General features: G+C 42.3%; 1 protein-coding gene across 1 annotated transcript in view; it reads right to left on the bottom strand.

Moving 5' to 3' along the window:
• Positions 1-21923, bottom strand: part of LOC147688866 (ferroportin-like) — a 230718-nt gene that overhangs the window by 133337 nt on the left and 75458 nt on the right. Inside the window, exon 4 of the mRNA XM_086939832.1 lies at positions 7887-8002. Within this exon, the coding sequence (XP_086795958.1) occupies positions 7887-8002 (116 nt within the window). The remainder of the gene's footprint in view (positions 1-7886; positions 8003-21923) is intronic.

The following is a 21923-nucleotide window of genomic DNA, read 5'->3' as shown; positions in this document are numbered from 1 at the left end:
CGTTGTACCTTTCAGAAGGGATCACGTATATTGAACAAATTTGCCAAAGCTGGCCATGTCTTTGACAGTGTCCAAAGTGTTGAGCTGGAAAACGGCTTCCTTTGTTGAACGAGTGCTCAGTTTGAGGAGGATAGGCCATAGATAGATTTGGCGGGCCTATCGCAGAGCTGGGCAGCATGAAAGGATGTGTGCCAGCGATTTCCTTTTGAATTTACACAGCCTGCACTCTATAGAGTGACCAAGCAGCTACCAGGTTGCATTTAACTCTCATAGGGGAAGCGGATGCAGCCTTGCTGCTAAAATCTGATTGAGGGCTCGTCTCTCCACGACTAAGCCTGGGCGTAGTTCGCGAAGTAGCGCTACGCATAGCTACGCGTAGCACTACGCAAAATGGGTAGTGCGTTGTTCGCGATGATTGCACAGTGCCGGATGCTTGTCCGAACTGTGCAATCATTGAAACCGGCATCTTGACCAGAGTGAGCTGTGATTTTCTGCCGCCCGACTAGATTTTTACTCGAGCGGCAACTTTCTCAACGCAAACTGGTAGTTTCTCATTGCGAGCGGTCACGAGCATATGCAACCACTCGCAATGAGAACCCTGACCTCCCCGCGTTGAGAATCTCACCGGGAGGTCTATTTTCCACGCTTGTGATTGGCAACTTGATGTTACTGATTGCGAACGAGGAAAATGTCTCACCGGGATGTCATTTTGCTTGCTCCCGGTCGCCAACTTTACGTTGAGAACCGCGAGCAAGCAAAAAATGACCGCTACGCTATGCGTTTTTGCACTGTGCTACGTGCAATTCACGCAGTGCGAAGTAGGGCAAACTACGCGAGCGTAGCGTAGTGTTTGCCCAGGGTTATCCACAACCTTGTTAAGGTGCTGCTTTGATGCAGGAAGACATTGTTGCAATTTCATGGTTTCATGGAAGTCCCTTGCCTGGAGGGATTCGAAATCTAAAGTACGAGACAGAAGGCTCTGATCTTTTGACCGTTGAATAGTCAATGATGTTTGAGTCCCAGTTCTCTGTGGCCAAATGCAAGAATTCCTTTGCTACGGTAAGGTATGTAAACCAGAGGTTATTTAGTATGCTAAAAATTATTTTTATGAGAGCCTTCATGTAATTGTCTGGGGCCGCTGTTGCCAGGTAGAAGTATTTTGACAAGGTAGCCAGCCCTTCCAACTTTTGTTGGGTAAGGTTAAATTCTAGGCGGACCAGAATGTTTCATGTGCAGGAAGGAAGATAGAATAATTTCTTGTAGGCTGTGCATTGGATTTTTTCCAGGTCTGCTGCTAGCATGCCGGGGAATGCCTGCTGCACATAGTTAACCCATGGTAGGAGTTTGGCCCGTAATACCCTTCGTATTGCTGTGGTTGTGGGACTGTCGAGGGCTGTGTGTAACTTGCAGATGGTGTGCATGACCATCTTCCCTTTCTGCCTCATTTTTTTGTAGGCGAAACCAAGGTTGGCCTGTTTCGCACAGCCAAGCATCCAGATAGTTGTAGTTTTGGACGCAGTATAGGCTAAGTGTACCCAGCTGCCATTTCAAGAGCCGTTTTCTTGGGTGGCTGCCAAAAATCTCTATTTTTGATTTTTTTTTGTGTTGGCAACCAGCTCATTCTGGAGGCTGTATTTAGAAAGTGCATTGAGTGCTTTTTGAAGGCCTATTTTTGTGAGATCTAAGTCATTGACTTATTGCATCAGATGGATTTTTTTCATTCTCATTCTTTGCATGGCAAGGGAGGATCCACTTAGTGCAGAGCCTAGATTTGCAGTATATATATTGAATAATAATGGAGCCAGCACGTACCCATACTTTAATCCTCTGTCAATGGCAATTTTTTCAGTGGCTGACTCCCTGATAAGTTTGACCCTGGCCCAGGTTTCGGAGTATAGTACTTGATGACTCGCAGTAGTTTCGGGCAGATGTTCTACCCCTCCAGTTTCTGTCAAATACTTTTACGGACTACCCCCTTTTAGAGTTGATGAAACAGGTGAAGACTTTGGGGGGAGGACGGGTGACAGCTTATTGGCAAAGGTGTGAGAGGACAGTGATGTTGTCGACTGTCAAGCCCCCTGTGCGAAATCCTGTCTGGTAGAATGGTAGGAAGCCCTTGCTGTTTGCCCAAGCCTCTAGTTCCAGCAGAGGGGTGCTGGCATAAGCCGTCCCCTTGATGTCAAATAGGGCGATCATGCAATAGTTTTTTTGGTCGATGGTTGCCCCTTTCCAGAAAATAGGCTGTAACAAAGAGCCCCTCCATGAGTCTGGTACTTCTTCTGGTAGTCTGCATTCTGCTTACAATGGTCTAATGGTTGCTGCCCAGAAACTTGTGTCCGCTCTGAATATGGGCACCATCTGTTTGGATCTTTTTTAGAACGGTGCGCAATGTTGCTTTGCTTGGTCCAGCATGTGACTCAGTTCCCATATCTTTAGATGTTCTCTGTGGTCGTTGTTCCTTTAGGCCTGTGTTTTCCTAATTTCTGACATAGAGTGCCTTTCTTTTGATGGGTAGTTACAAGTTTAATATTTTTGCTTCTGTCGATAATTTTATTACTAATCAACTGTTTCAGCTTAAGCACTTGGTGTTTTCCTTTTCTCCAAACTCCTTCCTAATGCTTTTGGTCCACCATGATGGTAGCATCTTTGGCTTTTATTGAATCTATTAAGTTAAGGGTGTATTCACAAACATCTTAAATGTAGATTCAGCTCTAAATCTCTCCACTTTCTTTCATTCCCTGTTTCAATCTCCCCCGTTCTTTCACTCGATCTCTCTCTCTCTCTCTCTCTCTCTCTCTCTCTCTCTCTCTCTATCTCTCTCTCTATCCAAAGCATTATATTTTTACTGAAAAAACAAAAGTTGAAGTGAATTATGGTTGGCTTTAGTTATAGCATCTCAACATATTTTTAAACAATCTCAGTAAGGCAACTAAAAAAAACACAGTTAAAGTGTAGAAATGGCTAAGAATTAAAACCAAAGAACACTGAATTTCACAAATTATGGTTAACAGCACAAACCACAACGTGCACAACAGCCATACAACTAATACCAAATGCACAAAATGCAGCCAACTACTGCATGTTGAGTCACAGAGTCTAGCCATTTGCCGGGCCCAGCACCCAACATTTGGCGAGCAGCCAACCCCTGCTACGCACAGTCTTGCTCCAACCTCGTCGTGTTCAGCCAACCCCCATTGGCCAAGTGCAGAATTAGTGAACTGAATAGATTTTTTACATCATTCACAAGGCTTGATATGGGCCTCCTGAGGCTCATGAAAATAAAAGTAGATGTACTTATGTTGTTTTGAAAATGTCATACAGATTCATCGAGCAGCACCAAAATTATTAAGAAAACAAAACAAAAATGTTCAAGGAAAAGTCTTAGATAGTGCTACCTCTGTGCTATATATTAAATCACATAAACCAAAGGTTGAAGTGAATTTATGGTTAGCTTTAGTTATAACACATCACCATATTTAAATAAACCTAAAAAAATCACTGAAACATACTCAGTTGAAGTGGAGTTATGGTTGTGAACTAAAACCGAAAATCCATTAAAATTCACTAATTATGGGTAGGAATGCACATAATTCACAAAACAGACATGCATACTATAACTTGCAATTCATTAAAAATATGTATCAATTGAAAGTATGACTTAATCACAACAATTGCCACTTCCATAACATAGAATGGACATAAACCAAAGGTAAAAGTGAAGTTATGGTTATCTTTTTTTGATAAGATGCGATTATATGTTTACAAAAGAAATAGAAATTCACAAAAAAAATAGTTAATGTGGATCTATTGTTACAAATTAAAACCAAAAACAACAGAATTTCACAAATTAATTGTTAGGACCACAATCCACACAGCAGACATGCAAACCACAGTTGACACTTTATTAAATTGTGCATTTATCGCACTAAACACTTCTGTCATTTTTGGGCCATTTTTCCATGCCTCTGGGTGCCCCTCAGCACTCACCTGTGTCAGGCACCTCTCATGGCGCTCCCCCTTTACTCTGGAAATGTATATCCAGTGCCAAATTGCAAATGTCAAATAACCAGAATAAACTGAATCGTCATTATCAACTAATCACATTTGATTAAAACAATTCTAAGTGATTGACAAGATTTGTGATTTTTCCATATCAAAGTTTTAAATGGGACAGATATATATGTGTTAAACATTTAAAGCCCACTTTCTACTTTTTTATACACTTATCTCTCAAAAACTACTGAACATATTTACATCAAACCAATTAAAGCAAATTTTCTGAATTAAGTTCTATTTTCATGTCAAGTTTTGTATAAATCTATTCAACGGTTTGCACTGTCTGCATAATCAAAAGTCCCTATGAGAGCTAAAATGTGGGGGGGGGAATGCTGCCCCTATTTTATTTCCATAAATGTAACATACTGACCCTATGATGACTATGCCAAGTGAATGCCAGCTTTGCAGCAAACCCGTCAATGGGGTGAAAAATTATAGGCAAATCAAAAAGTGCATTATCAATGGTAAGTGCATCTGAACCATACCTACAAAGCAGTGGCTGGTAATGTGTAATATTATATGTATGTCACTTTAAAGTAATTGATCTTATTAACATATTGTTACTTCATTGACACTGAGATTTCAATTCTCAATAGTTGAATGTAACATTAAGGACAGGCTCAAGCAAATATGATATAATATGTGGCACTTTGATTTAGGCCCTGTCTCCTTTTGTGAATTTACCGTTTTTTATTATGAATGTCGTTGTCATATTGCCAAAGATGGAATTTGTGAAACAACCCATTTTAAAAAATCTATGTTCTTCATCTTATGTGGCCACAGGTCAAAGTGATATAACTTATTTGAGTGGAACTCTGTACAAGTAATTAGAGGGCAAAAAGGTAATCAAAAATACAGTAGTGATTGTGTACTCAATAAATAATGTATTTGCCACTTTAGTAATTCATTTTATTATTAGTTTGTTACTACAACATCATATGCCATTGTATTGAAGATCGGTTATGGTACATGCCACTTTAAAGCAATGAATGCCATTATCTTATCGGTACTCAAGAATAGAGGAATCAATGATTAGTCCCTGTAATAACAGAAAAGGTTTGCACAAATACTGGCTCACATGTGACACTCAGATTGAGAACTATTGTTTTTTGTAATTGTTTTGATTCTAAATGCAATATACGTGAGTTTGTTGTCATCAAATTGTCATCATTATCAGAATTAAGAAACACCTTTAAGAACATGGGTCTAATCCTCATGTTGTTATGAGGATGAAAAACAAAGGAACTATTAAAATGTATTTCAATTTTGAGTTGGACAATTTGCGCAATATAAATGAGGTTTTTGTGAAGTACATATAAGTTAAAATGTGATGGCAGGAATGCAAAACAGAAAGTGTCCACGCCGGAGGGGATTGTCATCATTAACAATAAGAGGGAATTGAAAATAGCAGAACTTGAACATTTTCATCAAACATGTTTGAATTGAATGAATTTACATATCAAATAATGAAATGCTGGTAGCATTAAGTATAGCTGCAATGAAATAATGAAGACGATGGTCACACAACTGGTGGGCTAAACAGCCCTGGTCTAGTTTCTAATGTAAGGAATGACTCTTTTTAAGGAAAGAAACTTGTGTGTCTTGTGGTTCAATGGAAGGCAGTCATGCCAAATCCGTCTGCCATTTTTCCATGCTTCCAGTCATTTTAAAATATATATTTTGTGATGACAAGGATGTTAAATAAAGTTTATTCTTTTTTTGTACCCCAGAGTGCTATAGACCTTAATTCACCAAAATGCCTGGGGTAGCTGAAGTGACACTTATCGAATTTGTGCTGTGTTGGTCTTGTTTTGTTTAAAAAATATAATCTATTTTTCTAAACTGGTGTGAAGTCTTTTTGTGGTGTTTTCACTGTGTCACTGTTTGAAGTGTTGTACAAATACTTTACACGTTGCCTCTTAAATTAAGCCTGCCTGATCTGGCCTCGCTACGAGAGGGTGAGCACAGCTTAATGTATGGTGTGTATCTGACTGCCAATCAGAAACCCAATTTCTAACAATTTATGTAGAGCATTCTGACATCGACAGTGGTGTTGAATTCACTATATAAAACTTGAAGAACAAATAAGTCAGAGTCAATCAGGGCCTGATTCACAAAGATGAACTTCCACTTTTGTGTAATGTTATGATTTTTTTGGGAATTCATAAAGGAATTTTACAAGTAGTATCTTTACAACTGCCTATGTTTTTGTGTCTGGAATCTCCGCCACTAGAGCGAACACTCCTCAGTCATAAAGGTGCTACTCATAAAATTCCTTTGGAAATCCCTAAAAATCATAAACTTACACAAAAGTGTAAGTTTACGTTTGTGAATGGGGCCCCCAATCTACACAGAAAGAAGTACAAGACACATCTCTATGTACGGCACACAGGAGAGGTGTGTTAAAACGTTACTTATTCCAGACACTAATATAGCTATGGGCATATAGAGGAAGACCTGTGGCCACGTCCTTATATTGCATGCACAAGGATTGGCCTTCTATATTGGCTTTGTGAAGTACGCACAGGTACCTCTGGTGCTTCAGCATATAGCATGTTGAGGGCATATGTTGGCACAATCTAACCCTTCAAACTGAAAAATTATTAATTAGCCCCCAGACTGCAGTTGAAATATATGAGCCTTGAGGAAGCCTTGTGTGGACGAAACAAGTATTGACTGTTGTAGGATCATACATGTTGTGGAAATACAGAAAGGTTTAGTATATGCTGTGAAGACTGCAGACTGAATCATAGTGTGTGCTGCCTCAAAAGGAGTCTAATTTAATGTTTAATTTCAGTGAAAATCTACTCCAATAGTTTCTTTGTATCCCCAAAACATGAAGGTAAAAATTGTATGTATATATTGACAGTTCGCTTCATGGATTTCTAATTTGAACTGACCAAGTAGTTGGCAAGACCAGGTTCAGTTTCAGTTGTCATGTTGGTTACAGAACAGGATGAACATCCAGGTCCAACGGAGGACCAGGATACACCCCAAAGTGTGGCAAATGCGCCTAAATATCAAAACGAATATTGATTTTTTTATATAAAGGTTTCCCAAACCAGTTTTTGAAGCACAGTTCTCCGATTGTGGACCAAACGCTTAAATAGTTTGTCTCCCTATCATACTTTAGGGGTCCTGAAAAATGGTATGCCTATTTAAACATTTGTAGGTTTTGGCTAACCACAGTTAAGGCCTGCAAAACAGAATAAAACTAACAAAAGATACGATAATGTAGATATATTAGGCACTGGGCATTAGCCAAATAATCCACATGGTATAGATGATGTACATGGCTTATTACATGCCATTGTGGTATTGTAAGAATAGTTACTTTACAGAACATGTTTCTTAATGACAATCGCTGTGCATGCAAGGTGCGCCTTCAAGCCATTCCATGTCTCTACTGCATGGGTACTGGACACGTAATATCACGCGCAGGCTATGACTCTGGATAACTATTATTGGTCTTTTTGGTCAAAGTAAATGCATGTCTTAATGTGTGGTCATGTGCTGTCTGTACATCACAGGTCCAACACCATTTGCAACTGACCTTGTTTAATGGGCATTCAGGACATCCAGTGTACCATTCAGATCCTTTGAAAATGTATGACTGCCACTGACTGTGTCCTGGGATTAGTGCATTTGTGTGTGGAGTACATTGCCATTACTAGCCACTGAGCCAAGTGGTTTCAAGAAACACTGGCCAAGGCCTTTGAATGTGGAATGGGTTTACTGCACATGTGTACAATATAAATTACATACTCAGATTTGAAAAAACAGATGTCAGCACAACATTGACTCAAATATTTAAAGGAATATGAACTCACAGTCAGCCAGCCTTGCCATATTTGTTCAATCTCACTTTTGTATGAGAATACCAGCATCAACACAATGCAGCAGGCAGTAACGGATGAGTTCTGAATGAAGAGCGATGCGTGAGCCACTGTAAAATAAGGCATAGATATTTGAATAAGATTAAGTGATATCTATATATATATATATATATATTTCACCACTTGCGCTCCTGCTGCTTCACCAGCTATCAATCATCAGCCAACTTTGAACAAGAACACGGAAGACCCAGAGTGCAGGTGAGTTTTTTATTTTATCGCACACCACGGCAGGATAACGTTTCGCCCTACACAGAGGGCTTGGTCACAATATATATATATATATATATATAATCTCCATACAAAGTCTGTTTATACATTTCATTGTAGTCTTAGTTTATAAGTCATTTAATACCACTCATTATCGTTCTGGTTCACTACATTTAAAATTCTCCAATTAATTTTCACCTCAGGCCAAACAACTTTGAAATCAAATAATTGTATTCATATAACCCCACTGATGGGACTCAATTATCAGTCCTTTCACTGCCATTAAAGTAACTTAGATGATTGTCTTTGGTACAGTATTACTGGATCCATCATAGAACACTAAGCTGGATTTTAAAGTTTCTAGAACTTCCCCCAGAAGTGACAGCAGTGTCTGGCTGGATCCATTGTAGAACATAAAGGTATATTGTAACATTTATAGACCTCCCCCATGAAGTGACAGCAATGTCTTTGGGACCGTCTTACTGGATCCATACTAAAATATTAAGGTGGATTTTAAAGTTTCAAGACTTCCCCCAAGAAGTTACAGCAGCATTGGCTCTTGGAGGGTACATGTTAAATTATAGCAAAGGTGCTGATTTACAGTTTACCCAAATACTACTGTGTGCAATTGAAAAGTGTACGATCTACAGCCACAGAGATTTTATTGAATCAGCCTTGATATTCCACTCTCTGCAGCTCTTTGTACTCTCCAATGGATGCCTATTGTCCAGAGGACCTAGAAATATTAGGTGTTCTAATATGCCCTCGCCTTTTTAACAAACTTGTTCCAACATTGTTGCCCAATACAAAACCTGTGTCCCACTGCTGTAATAGCCTATTGCGAAATGTACCTTAAAACAGAAATGTCTAGACAAGAGGGAATTATGGTAATATCTGTGGACACAATTGTGGAATTTAAAATTGAGAAGCACTTCTCATCTACCATAACTTTTGGAAACATTGCATTTTCTGCAGACCAATCAACAGAACTGTTCTAAAGCACTGAGCCTTCATAAGGTACTCAAAGCACCAAGACGATTGTTTTGTCACTTTAAACCTAGTTAACGTAACATTACATACAATAACCTAAGGGCGGACAAATTAAACTACCCATGTGAAGTTGAGCAACATAGTGAAACTTTGTCCTTTGCTAAGACGGAACTTCACTATGCAGGGTACTGTTTTCCCCTCGGTCACAATGAATTTCCCTTCACCTTGAGAAGCAGCAGGGAAACACAAGAGCCACTACAACAGCGACTCTGCAGCCACTATTTCCCATTCCCTAGGACTTCTGGAAGCAACCAGTGGGATGCTTGTTGCTGAGGATGAATGGGCAAAGATAAGTGTCTGCTGATTGATACTCTTGCACTCCTGGTTTGCAGCAGAAACCCCCCACTGTCATGCATGGTCCCATAATCCTTCCCTTGAATTTTTATGGTCTGGCTCAACAGTGCAGCTGTCACCAGATAATTATATAAGAACCACCAGGAAAGGGGCTTTGGGTCCGGAAACATGTTGGGAGCCAGGAGTACATGCTTTGATTAAGAAGAACTTGTGTGCTTCCATAAAAGTGTGCTTGCGCTCAACACAGCTGTGTTCATTTTGTTTATTTTTCCAGCTGCTGTAGTGAGGCCTGGCTCTGGTTTGCGCACATTGTTATGTTAGCATAGACTTATTAGAAGTTTAAACCGCATTTTACCTTTTGCTGCTTTTTGCACACAACACTACATATAGCTGTTTTTGTAAGTTAGGCTGGGTAAATAGCTTCACATGAGTAAGGCTTGTTTTCGGCATCCATTGACTTACACCGTGACCTTAGTCTGTACAGTGAGTGTTAAAGCCTCCAAGGTTATCATAACAAGGTAGCTGAAGTGCGGACTGATTGGCTCACGTTTTAGACATAACATACATGCAGCTGCAAGCCAACGGAGATTCTGGCGCCTTTAATATTGCACCGTAGGCATGATTTCACACACTTGGAAGAATCCCGTTTCCAGAGAGACAGAGAGCATTTGCAGATCCTGATTTGATTCACTCTTGAGGATCTTAGAGGTATGGCGTCCCCCACACAAGCCTAAGAGGCCTTCTATATTTTATAAAAACATAGTTCTAAGCTAGGGAGGGTGATATAACTAGGCGCTATAAGGCCTGCTCTCACCATCATTGTAAAATGATTTCTCCTGCTGTGTTTTATGGGATTGTAACAATGCTGATCATATTATTTCTAATCATATGTTTGCTTATGTTAGCAAAAATACTGCATCTGAGAGCACGTCGTTAAAATAAATATTTTAACGTTTCCTGTGTCTCTTTTTTACTCCTGTTGTGGACTGGTATGAGAATAACAAACAAAAGAGTGTTCTTGCTTCCCACCATTCCTTAGTATAACCTAAGTTGCATGTTCTGGGTTGTCTAATCATTGGTTCCTTTGCTATAGGACAAAGAGCTAATGTCACACCAATGCTAGCTGGTTAGGGTTTCTAGGTACTGAGGTGAGTTTTTTGGTCCACCACAATTCACTGAGGTCCTGGGTCTCTGTGCACAGTTCTGTGTAGGAGCAGAATCCTTGCAACATGGCGCACCCAACTTAGTGGTCTTATTTTGAAGCTCTCGAGTAGTGCTTATATCAGTCCACGACCCCCTCACTATTGTTTCCGGTTGACAGTGGTGAAGGATAAACCTACCTATAGTTAAAAGGTCTTTTCAAGCTTGATAATTTAAAACGGTTTCTATTGAGTTGCAACCCAGTTGTGCTACTATCCTTTGTATAGTCTTTTTCTCTACTCTGTCATTATGGGTGATGTTGACATACCCCAGCATAGTAGGATGGTGGTCCGCAACCATTTGCAGACTTAGAACGTCCCCTTAGAGGGCATGGCAGTTGTATTTGGGTGAGTGCAGAGCGCGGTATACCCGTTTGAGATTTTCTACTCATTGGTTACGTTTTCTGCAGTGAATGCGGATAGCAATACGTTTCATGTTTACAATCCCATTGCCGCGGCTCTGGAGTACACTCCATATAGGACACAGGAGATTCTGATTTCTGCTGGGCAGCACCGAACTTGGTTTAATGGCACCCTCCGCCACTCTTTAACAACGGTTCGGTTAGGTCCTTTGTCATCCCTAGCGCTTCTTTGCCTGTTTTAGCTGGTTTTACCCCTCTCCCCTGTGCTGGGAGGGTTCCCGTTGATGGATTGAGGCCCCTTTATACCTCTGCTGTAGGGGTTATAAGGGCCTTGGTGCAATACATAACCCGCAACTTCCAGGGCGGGCCCCCGACCTGCGGCGCATCCAGTTGGGCCGAGCGGGTTGAAGCTTAGTCCACTTATGGTTAATGTGGTTATGGGCAAGAGTCCCCAGGATAAGAATGATATGCCTTTTTGGCTTGCTGAGAAATTTGACCAATTGGAGACAGCAATTCCTAATACAACTCCTGTGGAGAAACACAGGATTCTTACCATTAGTTTGCAGAAAGACTTGGGGCCATATGTATCAACATCCTGATTTGCGATTCTCAAATAGCGATTTTTTAGAAATCACTATTTGAGAATTGCAAATAGGGATGTATATAAAAAATCGCAATTATTTTGCGATTTCTTAATATTCCTTAATTGTGATTAGCAAATTGCGAATCGCAATTAAGGAATACTTTCCCATTCATTTCTATGGACCAGGAGGTCCATAGGAATCAATGAGAAGTTATTCTGAATTTGCGATTCCCAAATTGAGAATAATTTCAAGCGTGCAGGGGTGTCAAAAATACACCCTGATCCACCCCTGAAATAAGCATGGGTGCACATGTGGCGCAAATACTGCTTCACTTTGCAGTTTGAAAAATACAAAAAAGTGCATTTTTCATAGAAATCGCAAATTACCACCAACTTGAAGGCCAAATTGCACTTTTTGGGTGCTTTTTACATTGCATTTAAGGAATCGCAAAATTTGCGATTCCTTAAATGCAATTGCAAAATAAAGAATCGCAAATTTTGCGATTCCTTATTTTGCCTTAATACATCCCATTTGGCAAAATTGTATTCGCAAACAACAAAATTCTGCAAATTTTGGCGTTTGCCAATGCAATTTTGCCATATGGCCCTTAGTGCCGGAAGTGACTGATTGTGCCACATGGGGTATGATTTTTGCGGCAGTCTATGCTAAGTGCTTCGGCACTCCGTCCATGGCTGTCCTTACCTCCGTCATTAAGTGTGTTCAGGATTAGCATGGGCCGGAGGCGGCTGTTGAATTAGAAATATGACACGTCAGTGTGTTTGACTTAGTTTCCGATCTCGTCCTTTCTAATGTTAAGGGAGATGCAGTAAGCTTCCAGGTGTCTAATGATTTACGCGATGTCCCCGATGCCGAGAAACCCCTTCAGTTACCAAAGATTATTACGGCGGCTTACAAGACTATTGGCCGAAATAGTTTAGGTGTTAAGCCTTTTGCTAAAACAACGCAAAAGCAAACTCAGGTGGCGCAGTCTGTCAAAGATGATCGCCCCATTGTTCCAAAACAGAAATGGAATAAGAACAAAAAACAGGGTAAACAGCAACAGAAGCAGGGCTCCCGTCCCGCTTCACCAATACCTGCGTCTACTGAGCGCAGTTATGAATTGTGCGACCGCTCAACTATTAAGTCACCTGATCGTTTTCAAGTTCCTGATCAACGTTCTCCTCGCTCTTTGCAGGAAACATCGGTCTCACCCACAGGTGGAGGAGAAGGCGGCAGAGGACGGGGTGCAAAACAAGAGCAACACCGCAAGACAGACGGTAAAGGCAAGCAGAACGACTCTACACGTCAAAGACCCCAGTTTCAGAAAAAGAAAGTTGCTGCTTTACAGCGAGATATACCACAGATAGTGAGAACACAATTTCGGAACCTGACGTGGCCGCTGACGCTACTAGACAGCGCAGCGGAAATTACCATAGTGCGGGAAGCATTGCGCCCACTTCTGAAGGTGACAGCAAGTGACACATTTGTTGTTGTTGAGACAGCTGATACTAGAGTGGCTCCCCCAAAAGACTTTTTGAAATTGTCCTTTTAATTGAAAAATTACATAGAACGTACTATAAAAGGGGTATTTTGGGAGAATCTGACTACTAGCTATGACATTATGTTGGCGGAGGTCGACTGGCCTCCACCTTTTGTTTTAGCCGCTCTGCAAGGGGAGGAGGTAATCCTCCCTAGTTACGCGCACACTGCGCTGAAAGAGCAGGCACTGCATTTCTCAGAAGATTGGGCTAAAGTGCTTGCACCGGCATTGTACCATACACACTGTGGTTGGGACAAATTTTCCCCCTGACATGAGATACCATAGCGTTCTATGCCACAGCCTCAACTACATTACCCCATGCGACGTGAAGTAAAAGCTCCTGTGGCAGAGATCTTTGAACAATTGGAATATCAAGGTGTGATTGAAACGTGTGTGTCTCCGATGAATAACCCTCTTTTTACTGTGACTAAGCCTGATGGATCGTACCGTTTGGTATTGGATTACCGGCACTTAAACTCTCATTGTCGTACGTGCGGGGTACAAAACACTCACAGTTCTGCCCTTGTGGATAGTCTTGTGCGCAAAAGGTTTAAGACCACATTTGATATATCCAATGGCTTTTTCCCCCACAACCTGTCCTCTATTAGTAGTCAATGGACAGCTTATACCAGTGGTGGCAAACAACGCCAATTCAGAAGATTGGCTATGGGCTAGAAGAACAGTCCTGGAGTCTTTGCCGCCCGCATAGTCTCTCTTTTGGAGGGGCTCGACCGAGATGCATGTTCGTATGTGGATGACATTTATCTCACAGATGATGAATTATGGCCACATCTGTGTTGCGTTGACCGCATAATTTGCCATTTTGTGGACTTTGGCTATAAATGTAACTTTGCAAAGTCACACATCACAGAGTACACAGTGTTGTTCCTGGGCAATGAACTCAACAATGAAAGTCGAGGTTTAGCACCTCACTTCCTGGAGAAATGTGCACAGCTGCGTGCTCCTACAACACTGAAGAAACTACAATCTTTACTGGGCTTTTAGAATTTTGGGCGTACTTACATTCCCGAATAAGTCCAGCGTATCAAGCCTCTTTACACTTTGGTACAACCTACTTTTTCCATATCATGCAGGCTGCCAGCTCATACAGCCATCTTGCAATCTTTGAAGACTGATCCGCTAGAATCAAAATTCTTACTGACTCGTGATAACCATACTAACCTGGTGATAAGAATCGTACCTGGGGTGGTGGGTTTCACGTACCTGACTTTTAATGAGGGTGACACAGTCCCTTTCGCTTACAAGTCACACTTGTACACTTAGGCTGAGCTGCAGTTTTCCACTGTGGAAAAAGTTTTGACAGCAGTGCAGATGGCGATTCTCAAAGAACGTGCACTGTCGCATGGAAAACGCATTTTGGTTGTTACTCCATATCCTGCCTTGGAGGCAGTGACAAAAGCCAGTGTACCAAATTCCAAAGCTTTGCACCCAAGGTGGATACAATGGGCTACGTCCTTGACTTCTCCAGATGTCACGTTCATTTTCTATTCCTCTTTGTAGACTCAGGAGTTTTTGCAGTATGAATTTGTTCATCCGGCTCCTCTGACCATGCGCCTTCTGGAGGATTTCCATTGTATAATTTACACTGATGGTTCGGCGCAACCGGCGACAGGTTCAAATCATGCATATTCTTCAGCCTGCGCAATTATGGTTGGTACCATTGTGAATGGTGAGTTCAAGTCTGATGTCGTGCATACATAGACGTTCAGGGACTGTACCGCCCAATTGGCTGAGCTTCATGCTCTGATGCTTGCATTGGAGTAAGCGGATCCTAGTGTGACTACTCTTATCGTAAGTGACTCTTACTACTGTTCCAAAGATAGCATAATAAAACAGAAGATGATCTGGGTTCGAGTGGCCGAGCTCAACGAATGACTGCTGCTCGTGTTTGTGATTCATACTCTTGGTCACCAGCGTGTTGGTGTTCACGTGTTGGCAATAGTCTTGCTGATAAAACAGTGAAGGCAGCAGTAGCGACATATGTGATTGCAGCAGTTACACGTTCCAAAAGTAAGATTGATGATGACATCTTGGCAGCTATTGTCGCAACAGAGAAGGGAAGTAATTACCCTAGAGGTTTCCCTTCCAAGTACTCTTATCGTTTAAGTCCTGATAAAGTTCCTTATGTGAGAATTAACAATGTTGGTGACAGGTTGATTCCCAACGCAGACCACAGGTCAACACTGATTACAGCCGCTTATGAGGGTATGGCATCCGCCCATGCCGGCGTCTCTGCGACTGTATCACTTTTACGAGAGCGTTACTGGTGGTGAGGATTGTATAAGCAAAGGCGTGATTATGTCCTTCCTTGTGACATTTGCCAGCAGATTAAGCCTTCTACTGCTGCACCCCCACCCCAGACACAGTTGTATATATCTAATAAACCACTTGGTTGTGTTTACTTAGATGACTGCGGTCCTTTCTCCTCTGAAACTGCATGTAAGTACATCTTAGTTGCAGTGCTTTGTGTGGGTGTGGCCCCAAAGGAGTGCAGATTCTCGTGTCTTTGTGGGAATTTTTGCATGTGGTACCTTCCACTCGGACCAGGGTCCAGCGTTTGCCTCTAGGGCATAAAAGGATGCCATGCATTCATTTGGGGTCCAAGTCAAATTTTCGTCTCCATACCGGCCTGAGGGCAATAGTGGTGTGTAGCGGATGAACCCAACCGTGATTTAAAGCAATCCTTGACAGCTAGGGTTTTAGGTACAGGCCAGAACTGGCTAGCCCACGTCAATAGCATTCAGCGTGCACTTAATAATCTCCCTGGAAGGTCTCTGGGTGGGCGGACCCCATACGAGATGCTCTTTGCTATCAAAATGTTTGTTTCGGACCTTGAGGGTCTAGACCTGGTGGCGTCTGCCGCTCCCTTTGACATAGATGAACATTGTACTGTTTTCCAAAATCTACAAAAGACCCGTGACAGTCTTGCAAAGGAACACTTGCCCTCCACATCTGATGCTGCGTTGCAGATTCTGGTAGTTTCGCTGACTACCCCGAGTTGGTGAATTGGTCCGAGAGAAGGTGGCGAACAAGAAGGAGTTTGGCCCCTCATATCATGCTCCAGTTCCTGTGCTTCGCGAGCAGGGAACAAGAACAGTTTTTTTACCTCCACTTCCTGGTAGAAAGGAAAACAAGTATATCTCCTTTGACAATGTCAAACTACACAGAGTGTCCGATTCTTCTTAGTATGACACCTGCTGTCTCTTGTCCAGCGATGCTGCGAAACTCTGTTTTGTATCCGGCACCTACCACCAAGCCTGATGCTGCCATTGAGATGAACACAGTTACGAATCCTTTATTGAATCCACTGGCTGATTCTCCTCTTAATGATACTGAGTACACTTATCTCACAGACTTATCTATGCCCAAATTAGAGACCTATGTCGCTAGTCAATCACGTTTTTCATTTACTCTGACTTTACCACATCAAAGTCCCCCTCAAAAGTTTCGATTTTTGCTGTTTGGTTTAAAAAAAATGTTATTCCCCCTTGGACTTACATTTGGCTGGTGCTTTTTTCAATTTTATTGTTTATGTGCATTGGATTTGTGGTGGATTTTTTCCATCTTGTGAATGGACACTATGTTAAAGAAAGAATTACAATAAGACTAATTGATGGAACTTTGGCACCCCACTCCTCATCACACAGAATGAAGTTGGACCAGACTTTTGTGAATATCACTGCTTGGCCTATCCTAGATTGGATTGTAAGGGATGCTGCAAAATTTCAAATACACGGACCCACAGAGGTTATTAATGTCCCTAATGTAATTAGTGTTTCAATGGAGGATGTGGTTAAACAAAATATTTTCTTTTATTATATTTCGTAGTTTGTTTAGCTTATCACATGAGCTCTATGTACATGGGGTTTAGGGTGGTCTTTTCAATGGGTGTCACTTTCATGATTTTTTACAAATAGATGAAGTGTTTTATGTATTGGATATGTTTCTGTTATCAACAATGTATACAGCAAATGTCATAATGGTTGTATAGACTACTATGAGAAGTGATGGAATCTTATAGGACAAATAACTCTAGGGCATGTGCTTTTTTGAATTGACAAAGTATTGTTAAATTAATATGATGAAATAAATTTCCTTAGCGAGATGGAAACAAAGCTTTAGGACAAGAATTGTAACATCTCTCCACTATCTTTTTGTGTTTTTGTCCAGGTAGATTCCCCAATATTCACCTATGACATATCGACACGCATTTGTCAAATAATTATTTGTAGTACAGGCCCTGAAGAAGATGGATATTAATTACTAGATTCATCGAAACGTACGTCGGCCAAGAGTGTTTGAAACCCCAGACTTCAGCACAATACAAGAGGAAGGCAATTACCACCTCTTGATCTGTTCATCTATGCATGTAGTGGGTTCTGGGGGTTTGATTGATGAGATTGTGTGGTATGACTGTGAATGGGTTATGTTATGTTTGAAGGGGATTGTATTTGTTGCATGAGACTGACTCATTGTAAGCATTAAAAAACAGATGTTGTAAAGAATAATGCTTAAGAGGATGAGATGATAAGATGTCATGTTTTGATTACACCAACTGAGAATTGTACAACTATGCAATAATGCATTTGAAAATATTTATATAAATATTGTAATGTTGAAAGAGATAAAAATATATTTTTGCAACTAATATATATAAATAAATTTAAAAAAAGGAAAAATATTTAAAATGTGTTGCGAGAATTCTTGATTGCGGCCCTTAACTCTTCCAGTACTAGTGATAGTATATTAGTAAAGAGATAAAGGTCGGGTGGGAGTTTGTCCTTTGTGACTAAATCCAACTTTGGCACCCCACTGCTCATCACACAGAATGAAGACGGACCAGACTTTTGTGAATATTACTGCTTGGCCTGTCTTAGATGGGATTGTATGGGATGCTGTAAAATTTCAAATACACGGACACACAGAGGTTATTAATGTCCCTTATGTACTTCATGTTTCAATGGGGGATGTGGTTAAACAAAATATACGCTCTGATGATTGGGATGTCCAAGCCGTAGAGGCTCTGTTTTCTGATAAGAAATATTATGCTACCTTTGATGCTGAAGATTTGTACTTAGTTTCCGCAAATTATGCTGATTTGTTTTGTTACCAACATTATGGCAATCACTTTCTGCACAAAGCAAACACATTTAGAAAAGTGGTTAACTACACACAATGGGAACATTGACCTGCTCCTGTTGAAGGCAGCTCAAAGACTCTTTTGAAAACGTTTTCTTACTTTACTGATTTTAATCAATCCAATCCTGATGCATTTTATTTTAAGAAGACTTACCCACACAAAATTATTGTATTCGAAGTCCTTTATCGACCAATTATCTGTAGGGTGCTATGAGTTGTGGAAAGATACTATTGATCTTAAATCTGTTTGGGGTTCTAAAAATTGTCAAGTGCAAGGCACTGAGGCTTTGCATCTTGCATCTCTCATCCGAAGCCATATGTTGTTTCTGAGTTCGACCATTTTACAAACCCCCTGCTTTTGATTGGACTACCTAGTCTGTAGGCAAGCTATGTCAGAACTGGCTCAAACACTCTACCTTAGCGTCAGTTAAACTCCATTTGTCTAAATTGACTGACGACATTGATTTGAATGACTTTGTGAAAGGTCCTGCAACTGGCAGATCCAAAAGATGGATATATGCTGTTTACAATGAAGTTTGGAAACTGTCCCAAATCAAAGCTGCTTATGGTTAAGGGCTATTGATCTCATTAATTTAGAAAAAGTGATTGCAATTGTTGATAATAGCATTAACACACTTTTTTCCCGTATTTACACATTAGATATATTGTTTCTTCTGTTGCTGATATTGTGCAAGATGATGTCTCAGTTCTGTACCATGGTCAAATCAATTGCGTTCTATTATGCAGTTTGCATAGACTTTGCAAACGTTGAAGGCTGGGAAAGTGGTAAACAACAATTCATGTCAATGAAAGATGCTACATTTTCACTTTTGCATATTAAAAAGTTGGAACCGTTACCATTTTCTGTTGCCGAAACGAATTCTGCTGTTTGGCTTATTCATGCTTTAATTACGTTACCTTTTTCATTGTTTAAATTTGAAGCTTGCATCAAATCTAGATCCCTTGTTTACCAATCTGCCGGGGACTAAAATTACCTCCATCTTGCCGGTGGAATGGACAGACCACTTCTTGGTGTCTATCCTTTGCCCTGTCTCAGCCACCCCTTCCATCTCCTCGGCTAGACGGGTTCAGAAGAGGGCCTGGAAGAAACTTAGGTTAGAAGACTTCCATCGTCTTCTACTAGAGGAGCCGCTGGGTCCTTTGACGGATGTAGAAAAGGGGTATGACCTCTTCTGTTCCTGGATTACTAGGGCCTTGGACTCTCTGATACCCATTGTATCGACTAAAATCAACTCTAGAGAGTCGAGTCCCTGGTACGATGGCGCCCTTCGGGCTCTGAAGGGTGCCTGTAGACGGGCTGAGAGGGCCTGGAGGAAGACCTATGGGGCTGATTTAAAAGCTGCATATGCCAGGTCCGTCAAGCTCTACCATCGGGCTATTTGTCAAGCTCGAGCGGCTTTCTATGCCGCAGAATTCCGGAACAGTACTAATCCGTCGAAAGCCATTTTCAAGGCCGTAAAAGATCTCATGGCAAAGCGGCCTACCTCTACGACCGTAAGCTCTCTTTCCCACTGTGAATCCCTTGCCTCGTATTTCCTGGGGAAAGTCCAAGCCATCTATTGGACATTCCCTAGCATGGGGTCCGGTTGGGAAAGCACCAGTGGGACCCACCATCAGACTACTCTGCTTGTCTTCCCCCCCCTCACCTTGGACGGGTTTGACAAACTTGCGTTGCAAGTCAAATCTGGATCTCCATCCGATCCAGTAAGGCCTGCTCTCTTTCGAGATCAGGCTTTTATGGGACGTGCAGCTGTATCTTCCCTTGTCAACCTTTCCTTGGAAACGGGAGTGGTTCCAGCTAAGTGGAAGCAAGCTGTGGTGTCCCCAATTATCAAAAAGCCCTCCCTGGACCCGTCCAAGCCCGAAAGTTATCGCCCCATCTCGTTGCTACCCTGGCCAGCCAAGATTACAGAGGCCCATGTCAATCTGGCCCTGTCTGAACATCTTGTACGGACCAATGCCCTCGATCCCACACAAAACGGATTTCGTGCCGGTCACAGCACAGAGACCGCGTTACTTGTGATGATGGAACATCTCCATGCAAGGTTGGATGCTGGTCAAACGGCGGCGCTTATATTATTAGACCTTAGCGCCGCCTTTGACACGGTAGACCACAGCATCCTCCTGCATCGGCTCGAGGAGACTGGCATTGGCGGCCAGGTATTGCAATGGTTCCGCTCCTTTCTAGATGACCGCTCCTTCTGTGTTGCCATCCCTCCCTTCAAGTCCAATTTCCAACCGCTGGCCATGGGGTTTCCGCAAGGGTCCTCGCTGAGTCCCACGTTGTTCAACCTTTACGTGAGACCGCTGGCTGATGTCGCTAGGCAGTGGGGCCTAACTCTGGTCTCATATGCCGACGACACACAGCTGGCGGTTACTCTCAGCGGGGATGCGGAGATCGAGGCCCCCAGGTTTCAGTCTGGACTGAAGGCGGTGGCTAGCTGGTTGACAGGCAACTGTCTCCAGCTAAATGCCACAAAAACGGAGGTGATGGTTGTCGGTAAGGGAGTGGAGTTGTGGGGTGACCAATGGTGGCCCTCACAGCTGGGACCCACTCCGACCCCGGTATCGGAGGTAAAAAACCTGGGGGTTTGGCTGGATGCGGGCCTCTCCTTTGTGGGGCACACCAAAAAAACTGCGGCCTGTTGTTTCGGACTGCTTAGGGGCTTGAGACCTGTTCTCAAGTTCTTTGACGCCCCGACCAGGCAGCTGGTGATCCAGGCAACTATCATCTCTGTGAGAAGTTGGCCCGATATGCAACGTTCGCTATTCTAGCGACCGCTATGTATCGTTCCAACGACCCTTATGGTGTTTGGTTGTAAGTCAACCTATAGACCAGCTATCCTAGTAGCGTGGATACGAGCAGTCTAAGGCTAAAGACTCGAGAGGGCGCGTTAAGCTAGCTGTTTACCACACATGTACCCCTTGAACACCCAGTGAAAGGACACCACACAAGTGTTATGAAAATAAACAGTATATTTATTAAGAATCACAACAGCCCTGTACTCTTTATGAGGACAGGGTACTAAGCACAACCAAATCTCTTTAGCAAATACTTCAAGTGCACGTTTAAACAAGTGTCCGAGGACACGGAAAGGTTAAGGCAAGTCGGAAGCGAGGGACTCGGGACCCTAGAGTAAGGAGGCTATGCAGGCACCGAAATGCCGAGTTACCTAGCCACGAGGGCTGCGGCTGCACAAGTCTTACAGGCGTCGGGGTCTTCGCTGACGAGCCAGGAGCCGGAAGAAAAGGAGTTGCTGGCCGGCGACCAGTGATGAATAGTTCGTAGGGATCCAAGCCTGGATCGGAGATTGATGAAACCTGAAAGCAGAGGGGACCAAGTTCGTACTACTAGCCAGTAGTCAGAGGATACCAGGAAGGCACCGGTTGGCCGTCACCTCGACCAGGTGAGTGGGCGACGCTAGGCTCTGCAGTCTCACGGACCAGGAGGCGTTGTCGGCGACCACGGTGGAGGTGCGAGCTGTCCCACGAAGGATGATGCTGTCGGCGTCGCTGGGCCCAGGATGGGGCAACAAGCCTTGGCAGATCTCAGG

This window comes from Lissotriton vulgaris, chromosome 10, assembly GCF_964263255.1.
Source record: "Lissotriton vulgaris chromosome 10, aLisVul1.2, whole genome shotgun sequence".
Taxonomy (NCBI): Eukaryota; Metazoa; Chordata; class Amphibia; order Caudata; family Salamandridae; genus Lissotriton; species Lissotriton vulgaris.
The sequence above is the reverse complement of the archived record's forward strand: the minus strand, read 5'-3'. Positions and strand labels throughout refer to the sequence as shown.